At 36.7% G+C, this 10,286-nt stretch overlaps 1 protein-coding gene across 1 annotated transcript in view; it reads left to right on the top strand.

The window, feature by feature from the left end:
* The first annotated feature begins 1,195 nt into the window (after positions 1–1,195).
* The window catches only part of LOC134315046 (CUB and sushi domain-containing protein 1-like), a 739,302-nt gene continuing 730,211 nt past the window's right edge, over positions 1,196–10,286 (top strand). Inside the window, exon 1 of the mRNA XM_062995960.1 lies at positions 1,196–1,501. Coding sequence (XP_062852030.1) covers positions 1,366–1,501 — 136 coding nt within the window. The 5' untranslated portion in view covers positions 1,196–1,365. The remainder of the gene's footprint in view (positions 1,502–10,286) is intronic.

Genomic DNA, 10,286 nt, shown 5'->3' with positions numbered 1-10,286 from the left:
CACTAATGATAAAAAACAAAAGCAGTAATTCAAATTAATGCTCACTAATGAGTAGCTGAAACTAAAATGCAATCAATGCAGCAAGGCATGTTTATTTATCTTTAATAACTGCTTGGTGTTGCTCATGGTTGCGGTAAGTCCAAAGCATACCTGGAAACACTGGGCACATGGCGCAAATACAACCTGGACAATGCTCCAGTCCGTCGCGGGGCATCACAATCTTAATCGTTCACCCACGTACACCCAACTAACTGGGAGATGAGACAAAAAACACAGTGCCTAGAAAAAAGAAGAAATAGAAGCATTAGAATAGAAAGCATTCCAAACTCTATGCTGGCGGTACCCAGAGGCGAGAATCGAACTAAATATGTTTCTAATCCATTTTAGGCCACATACACATTTTAGAACATACCAAACTCCATACAGACGGTGGCCGGATGAAAGATTTAAAGACAGGTAAAACAAGTATAGTTATAATAAACACAACCTGAGTGACGTCAGACTGTTGCTCACAGCAAAATATGTTTCTAATCCATCTTAGGCCATCTCACTGTCGCTCACAGCTAGGGGAAATATAAAGATAAAGAAAAAGATATAATCCATCTACCGACATGCACTGGAGATGTGAGGAGTGATAAAACTGTAGGATACAGAGAACATACCAAACATCAATGGAGAACATACCAAACTCCATACAGACTGTGGCCGGATGAGAGATTTAAAGACATAAACACATAACCTGAGTGACGCAGTGGTCCTAGTGATCTGGATATAGACCTCACCCTTGGTTGCGCTCTTAGGAGTTTGGTATATTCTCTCTTTGTCCATATGGATTTCCTCCAAACACCCAAGTTTTCTCCCACCACCCAAAAACATGTAGAGATTTGAAGACAGGTCCACAGGAGCCTGGAACTGTGCGGCACCCTCTCTACCCATCCACAGTGTCGCCCCTGTTCCTTTTTCGAGTTCTATTTTAATCAGATCACAGTGCGCATTTGTATTTCAGTGGGTGTTATTAAACTCAGAACGGATCAGCGGGGCTGCGTGTGATGAGTCCAACATCCATGCGCCGCTCTCTCTCTCTCTCTCTCTCTCTCTCCTTCTCTCTCTCACTCTCTCTCGCTCTCTCACTCCGCGTCTGGCTCAGTGCGTGTGTATGAGCGTATGTGTGAATGTGAATGTGACTGTGAATGCGTGTGCTGGTCGCATCGAGCTGGCGGGCGCTTCGGACTGACTGACTGACTGATGCTCGCTATGTTCTCCGCTGTGTGCGCGCGTGTGTGTCCGCGCTGCGCACCGCCGTTCGTCCGCCGATGCTGATATGAGCGCTTCAGCGGCGCCTCGTCTTCCTCCTGCCCGAGCTGGATGTCTATACTCGTCCGTGATCGGCGTCAAGAACTCGGCATTAACACGGAATTAACGGAGGACCACGCCGCCATGGGCAAATCCGAGCAAGTCTGGCTCTGGCTCGTTTTCGCTGGGCTCATCACAGCCACCAGCGGTAAGTCCTTTATTAAAATAGATTTATTGCACTTATTTTGGATGCGGTGTTTTGGCTTGTCTGATGGTAATTTGCTGGGATGACTGGCAGGTGTGCGCACTGTGCGGTGCGCCAGCTTTTTTAAGGCTGCATTTCTGGTGTCACTTGAAAAACTTGAACGATCGTAGCAAAGATGTTGTGTGTACGTTTTGCTCAAATGAATTAGAAATAGGTTTTATTTTTAAGGACGGGTTGTGTTCTTAAACGCTGGCTGGTGGCTGGAAACTTCAATTCAGTCTTAATGCCTGAGTCATGAACTAGAGGGAACGCAGATAATGTTAGTATGCGTTGAGATGTTTTATTACAGAAATAATAAATAGTTATAATAAGTTATTATGTGTTTTGGTTTGATATTTGCCTTTGCATTGTTTTATATGAGAGTGTTGCTTTGTGAGAGTAATATAGAAAGTCTTTTAGAGATCTGATAGAACAAATGAGTGTTATTTTATTAGCTTATTTATTATCAAAAACTTTTTCTGGGCCAGAAAACTTTAAAAAATGCATTACAAAGCAGGACCTTGGGTTTCATGTTTATCATGGTCATTCATGGTCGTTGGTTTTTGAAATACAGATGTGGTGAAAGTACAGCAATTCCTTGCTCTGTCAAGTTAAAAAAAACATTGTTTTAAAATGATAAAAATAACAATAAGTACAACTAAGTTAAAACTTTTATATTGTTTATGTTTGTACATATTTATAGGCCTGAATAAAAAAAAAAAGAAATGAATACATGCAAATAAAAAGTGCAAATAGTAACATAATACACATTTCATTTATATATTTAATTTATTAATGATTTATTATTATAGTATTTTAGAACAGGTGTATTGTTTAAGCTGGTTTAAGTATGAGAATGACAAAAAAATTACATAACTTTTAACAATAACTAACTTCAGTATAACACTGTTATACTACCAGACATATCATTACACAACACTGTTGTGAAAGTACAGAAATTCCTTGCTCGAGTAATGTTAAAAACATTGTTTTAAAATTACAAAAAATAACAATAAATACAACTAAGTTAAAATATTTTGTTCATATTGTTTATATTTGTAAATATTTATAGGAATGAATAAAAAATATGAAAAAAATATAAAGTGCAAATAGTAACATAATACACATTTACATTTATACATTTAATTAATTAATGTATTTATTAGGATTGTATTGTATTTTAAAACAGGTGTATTGTTTAAGCTGGCTTAAGTTTGAGTGACAAAAAGTACAAAACTCTTAACACATTAACTAACTACAGTATAACACTGTATTACTACCAGACATATTATTACACAACACTATGAACGAGTCTGTAACAGAACTGACCGCTTTAACTGGTGAATACAAGCCAAACTTATTAACTTAATCGCATGTTAATTACTTATTTACTTGCTTATTCATTCCTTTTGTAACGCATACTGTATTACTGTTTGTGCGCGATGTTCTAAGTAATCGACTCCAAAGCTTTGAATTTTAGTCAATTCTAAATGCTTGTAGTTGGTGAATCGATTCCCAACCATATGATTCTCTTATATATATGCGAAAAGAACCGAATTCGGTGCTTGAAACGTGGTCTTAGAAGACTTATTTTAAATAGTGTGTCAGCTTTAAAAATATAGTTCTTGAAAAGTAATTAAAGAACATACGTTTATGCTACGTTTATGATACTTAAGCAACTTAATAATTTAAATTTAGCTAAGTAACGCTTTACAGTTTTTGTTCTGGTCCTTACTTATAAAATCTTTTTTATGGTTTTAATACATGTAAAGTGGTGTTTCAGTATTGTTCTGTAGTATTTACTTAATGTTGCAATTATGCGTGTAGTTACACCGTTAAGTTTTATATATTTCAGCCTTAACTAAAGCAGTGAAGAGCGACATGAGCACATATAAACGAGCCCGAGTGAACAGAGTTGCTCAGATCAATCTTCATCAGTCTTTATACTCTACTGACTGAAATTTTAGGCCTGTGTGATCTTTCAGGATTTCATTTTCCATCTAGTTTATTTTAAAACGTCACACTGAAATAACTCGAATTTGTGTTCTGAAGACCTTGGAGCGCAACACTTGGAGAAGTGGAGCCGGTTACATTGGCTTGGCTCGCAGTTGCGCTTCATGTGATTTCACGCTCGTTTAGCTCTGACGGCTCCCACAGGCATGTCATTCATTCACCCAGCTGATGGAAATCCAACACAATCACCACCTCATTCTGCACACACTGCATGCACACTGCACATGCGCCAAGCTTCAGCAATACGCAGCACTGGTTTAAAACGACTTTGCAGAACAATCTGAGTCATGTCACGCTGCTGTTCTTTTACTTTGTATTTTAACAACGATCGAAAGTATACCATGACCAAACTAGTGCGATTATAATCTTAAGTTCTTACTCCTTATTTATATTTTTTTGTTTGTTTTATTTAAACTAATATATTTGATTTTTATATTATTGGTAGCTGATTTATTATATATTGATTAAATATTTGTTGAGAAAGTGTATTATTTAAACAGTAAACTGGTCAATCAAGGGTGTTCTGGCTTAAAATGCTTAAGAGGTTGCCAGATTTTGGACAGTGTTGCACTCAAAATCCAGGACTTTTCTGTGCTGATTACAGAACAATTTAAAACTTGATTGTGAAGCAATGTGAGGGTTAAGGGCCTTGCTCAGGGACCCAACAGTGGCAACTTAGTGGTGGCGGGGCTTGAACCGGCAAACTTCTGTTTACTAGTCCAGTACCTTAACCACTTAGCTTTAAGCAGAGCAAATGCTTTAAATGGTGATTCTTTGTTGATCTGTTTACATCAATTTAAGAAAATGTAGACTGAAAACTGCATAAATAAAATGTTGAATTCTATTGAATATCGACTGTTTCCTCTTAATGCCCACAATGCACATTTGGGCAGAAAGTAATTGGCCCCTCTAACATAGCCTCTGGCCCCTGCCTGGCCCCCCCCACCTCACATGGTCTAGAACCGCCACTGGCACTATGATCCAAAAGCTGTTATCACCTTTCACTGTAATGCACGCACACAATTAACATTCTGCACAAATTGGAAATGGCATCTCTTCTTATGTTTTTATAGCTATGTATATGATATACAGGTTGTGTTCGAAAACCTAGGGAGCTGCCTTGCTGTCTTACTGTCTACATAGGCAGCTGCCTCAGTAGAGAGGATTCTAATAAGTCATCAACTTATAAGGCAGGTTATTCGAATGCACTACGTAGACAGCGATAATATCAGGCTTCGCTTACTAAGCTAACACAGTTAGCATCATGCCATTCAAACCGATGGGATGAGGTGACACAACGCTCAAGCATGTCAAATAACATCTCCCTCCGTGTACCGAAAACGGTTAAACTGTCCCTGACAAGCCCAAACTTGCAAATAAATACACTTGTACAAGTTTATACAAATTAAAAATCAATAATAATTGATTTACAATTGAAATTCTCCGCACCGTCTGCCATGTTTTTTATTTTTCTGTCAGAAAAGTTGTGTCGCAGTGAATGCTGGGATTGCCTTGGCTGCTAAAGCAGCATCGGATGCTCACTCGTTCTTGAGTCAAAATAACATTGAAGTTTTAAGATACCTTAGTAGACAAAATTTTAAGGCATCTAGGATTTCGAACAGCCTCCTTCTCAGGAGTGCACATTTGATGATGTAAAATGCTGACTATGTAGAGAGCTCCCTAGGTTTTTTGAACACACCCACAGTGTATGTCTTAATCCATGTATTAATCCATCTCAGTGCAACACACACATCTGCACCCTCTTTCACACCAAGGGGAAATTTAGAAACACACTGGCATGTTTTTAGAAGGTGTAAAAAAGGCAAAAAATGCTAAATACCTCACAGACAGTGACCCATAGCAAGGCTTAAACCCAGTTTATCAGGACACACAGTGGGCTATGGCAATCACCGTACAAGCTGTATATCTAAGCTGCTAATATGGAAGCATTCCTTCATGCTTTCATTTTAACAAATTTTATTGGCATTTTGGGTCTAAGGCCACTCAGAAAGACCGGGTACGAGAAATAAACTCTTGATAGAGCACCAGTCTAACCCAGGGCAACACACTTACCCATTTCCTTTTAACATTTTTCCTAAAAAGTCTTGTTAAGAAAGGTTAAATGTGTCAATGTTTATAACAAATTACATTTGAAACATGGAGATGTCTAAATAACATTAAACAGCAGGGATTAACAAATTGTTTTGCCCTGTATTCAATAAAAAGGTAGGGGCATGTTTTCCCCCTGTGTTACATCAACTATTATTAAACTTCTGTCATCAGGGAACCTAAAAGCACCAATTGTTGTAAAAGTGGAATTTTTTCCTTAATCTAACACTAGCTGCTCAGCTGTCATTGTATATCACACTTCATAATGCAGCACACATTTTCCGTACAAGATATCAGACTCAGTCTACATTGACCTTCAAGAAATGTCTTAAGACAGATTTGTATTCATTAGCATTTCAGAGTAGTGATCCTAAGCAATGGGGCTGAAGTTCTTTGTAAAAGTGTATGTGTATGTTTGTGTATGTATATGTGTATGTATATGTGTAGTTAAAGTGCATTTATAATTATTTGTGCTATTGTATTAATGTTTTTTTGTCACTGTGTAGCTTTTATGAGTATACATTTTTGTGTTTTTATTTTATTATATCTTACTGCATTGTAAAGCACTTTGTGGCTTGGTCCTAGAAAAGCGCTATATAAATAAACCTTACTTACTTACTTACTTACTTACTTACTTACTAAGATATGTCTGGGCTGCAGGCATGCCAATGTAGCACCTACACTTACTTCAAAGCATCTGTTGTAACATGTTCAGAATGTGGCCTGGCCTTGTTTTGCTGAAAAAAGCAGTAATGTTGCTCCTAAATGCAAATTTATTCCCCCCCCTAGCATTAACAAATGTTTAAATCACCCATGAGGATGGTACAAAAACACCTTAATACCATCACATATGCTGGCAAATTTACATTGCTAACAGTGATCTTATCCTTCTTTGGCTTGGTGAATACAACATTTATTATCCAAAATATTTTAAAAAACAGCACCAGGTTTTACTTTTTGGCAGCCCATCTCTTAGTAACTAGAGCTCACAGAAGTTGGATGTGGTCTGGATGTTGTTGATGTGGAAGCTTAACTTGCTGTTTTAGATGCAGTGATGAACTGTATTTACTAACAAGGGATTTATTTTCCAGACTGTGTTATTATATTCACAGCTAAAGCATGTTATAACATGGTATGGTTATGAGCATGTTATGGTCGTTTTTGGTCTTACCCTATTTGTTAAGTGGGTTTTTTGTATTGTTCATTTACATTACATTTTCAGCATTTAGCAGACGCTTTTATCCAAAGTGACTTACACAGTGAGCGGAACACAATGAGCAATTGAGGGTTAAGGGCCTTGCTCAGGGACCCAACAGTGGCAATTTGGTGGTGGCGGGGCTTGAACCGGCAACCTTCTGTTTACTAGTCCAGTACCTTAACCACTGAGCTATCACTGGCCCTTGATAGCTATTTCCTTGTCCTTGTTCAGATATATTAATAATGTTATGGACTGTAGATAGTAAAATCCCTAAATACCACTAAGTCTTTCCCAAACGTTCTTTTAATACTCAGTGATAGAAATATAAAACAGTCACAGTCTCTCATGTGGCTTGCTCAAGTTTTTGATTGCACTGCACACTCACTCCATGTGACCCTGGTTAGGTTTTTTGTCCTGTTTCTCCTTGTCTGGCATTTATAATTCCTCATGTTTATTCTGACCTCTTTACATATTATTGTTTACATATTATTGTTTACATATTATTGTTTGTGTGCTTAGCTCTTCTTGTTCCTGGTTTTCCTAGTTTTCCTTGTTCCCTAGTGCCTAGTTTCATTTATTATTTTCTAGCGTCCTTCTGCCGTCTTGTGTAGTTCCATTGTCCATGGTTTTGTTAGGTTTAGTTTAGAATGTTAGTATTTAGGAATCAGTATAGCTTAGCATAGGGATTAGGGTGTCATTCTTTTTTTGTTTAGCATTTAGCACCTAGCTTAGCATAAGGATTAGTATTTCATGTTTAGGAATTAGCATAGCTTAGCATATTAGCTTATTCTATCAATTAAATGCTACTTGAAATAGCATTCGACTCATGACATTATAATGAATAATAAATAAAATAAATACATTTAGACAGTGGTATACCACCAATGTATGCAGCTAGGCAGACAGCTGAAACATATTAATGCATATGAATGAATAGCTTGTCAGAATCACCTTATCAACTGTTTTGATGCATAGTCAATATTATTACCAGAGCCCAAATAAAAGCTGAATAGTAAAATATGAGGGTTCTTCAAAAAGGATATATATATATATATACTGTATATTAAGAATTTCAAAAACAAATGACATCACTTTTCTAAATAGTCACCTTCTGATGCTATTTCCCCAGCATCGTACCAACTTTTTAATGCCATCAGCAAAAAATGTTTTTGCTTGAGCACGTCGCCACTGATGCACCACTGCTTTCACATCATCATCACATGAAAATCTTCTTCCCCTTGAAGCTCCTTTGAGTGGCCAAAAAGGTGGAAATCGAATGGTACCAAATCTGAACTATAAGCTCTCTCTCAGTCTCTCAGACACGACCAATTACTACTATTCCCACCCTCACTGTTTCCAACCAAAATATAAAAGTGCAGAAACTTTTCGAAGACACCCCTTAGATTAAAGATGTTGTTCATTAGAGATCAAGGGCTTCATCAATTCATCTCCAGTATAAGAAACAAGGGTTATTTAAACATGCAATGCTTCAATGCTAACTCAACTAAACACTAAACTAGTGACACTAAAACGTGCATAAATCTATGTACGGTACATTCCAAATTCTACATATTCCAGCTTTAAAGCTCAGTTAGAATATTTTTATAAACCTAACATCAATTAAACTAGCTGTAATTAAACATTAGCTGACTTCTCTGCTAACCATTGTGTTCAAGATTTTTCATAATTAGTTGAGAACTAATCCAGAAAGCTTTAATAATGGTATTAACAAATAACAAATTACTAGCATTTAATAACTAACATTATGCAGATGTTTTTTTTTAATTCAGCGTGAACTATAAGTTGCCTTTATCAAGCCTCATTTACTTAGTTACTTGAGACTTCTAATTTTACTTATTATTATTTTAGGACGTTTTGTCCTCAGAAGAACATTCCACTTCATAAAAAGGTTCCATGCCAGGTTCTTCACAATTTTTTGTTGAATCTATTACAATACTAACATCTTTACTATATACATGTTAGTATTTTGTTACTACAGTGGCACCTTGCAATTAACGTCAATTGGTTCTGGGAGTGGCGTTGAGTTTTAAAGGCATCGAGTTTTGAGGTATTTTTGCCCATAAGGATGTATGGGAAACCTGTTAATGCGTTCCATGGTCCCATGAAACTGCATATATTTTAGGCTAATGTAAAATAATTGGGTTGTTTTTGACACTTATACACTGAAAATAACACATATAATATAAAAACACTGAAATACAATTAAAGTTTATAAAAAAAATAAATACAATAAAATTTGCACTTTTGCTTTACTTCTTTATTGTTTCCTTATGCTTATTAATCATGGAGATGCTTGATCTTGGAATACCGCATTCCGTTCAGTAAGGGCGCATTCACATGAGAAGAGACAAAATAGCTTTTGCGCTGGCTGTGCCGTTATTTCCTATGGAGTGTGACGGTGCACAAAGCTAGCAAGATAAAAACAACAAGCAAGAAATTTTATTAGAGGAGAGAGCTTATGAGCAGTAATAATTAAGAGAAGTTTAGTGTTCCTGTTTATATTAAACCACTTTAAGCTTTTTTTTTAACGATAAACGTTTTAGACTCTCAAAAAAAAGCTGATTCTTACAATTTCTCAGCACCCCGAGCTGTAACACAAGTTTAAAAGTGAAACAGTGAGGAAAATCCAGCTAAACACAGATACATGTGGAGCTGAATCTGAAGGTTATTCCACACAAATGCAGATTCGTCTCATATTCACACTTTGATGATGTATTACTGCACCGCTCAAGCCGAGGGCTGAACAAAGCGACTGTTCATTGTTAATTTGAAATTAAATAAATCAATTTTTTAAAAACAAACTGAACACATTGAGTTTAAGGGAAACCTTGAGTTTTAGGCTACATATTTCTCAACAGACGGCATTGAGTTTCAAAGATTTTGAGTTTAGGGGAAGTTGAGCTACAAGGTACCACTGTACTTTTGTGTTTTTCTGTGTATTTTGGAAGATTCATCAAATGAAATTTTTTATAAATGCGGAATTTATATACACAACATTCCTAGCAGGTGCTCAGGTGCACAGTGGTCTATTACGCTTGCCATAACAAAGCTGAGATGCAGGTTTGGGTCTCAGCGGTGCTATTGCCTAGGTGTCTACACAGACATGATTGGCTATATTTGGGTGTGCGCCCCCCTTTTCCCAAACATATCCAATCATGTCTGTTGGATTGGCACCCTGTACATGGTATTCCTGCTTTGTGCTTGGTGTCTCTTGGTGAAACCAGACCTGCCATGACATTAACCAGGATAAAATGGTTAATGAAAATGATGAACCATTCCCAGCTTAAATTGAAAAAGTCAATATAAAAAACAGCATATATAGCTATAGCTACCTTATAGTTTGATTTGCAATTTATTCATTATAAATAAATGTTTTTTAATTAATCATGCAAGCATATTCTTGTTACC

Source organism: Trichomycterus rosablanca, chromosome 5 (genome assembly GCF_030014385.1).
Source record: "Trichomycterus rosablanca isolate fTriRos1 chromosome 5, fTriRos1.hap1, whole genome shotgun sequence".
NCBI lineage: Eukaryota > Metazoa > Chordata > Actinopteri > Siluriformes > Trichomycteridae > Trichomycterus > Trichomycterus rosablanca.
The sequence above is the reverse complement of the archived record's forward strand: the minus strand, read 5'-3'. Positions and strand labels throughout refer to the sequence as shown.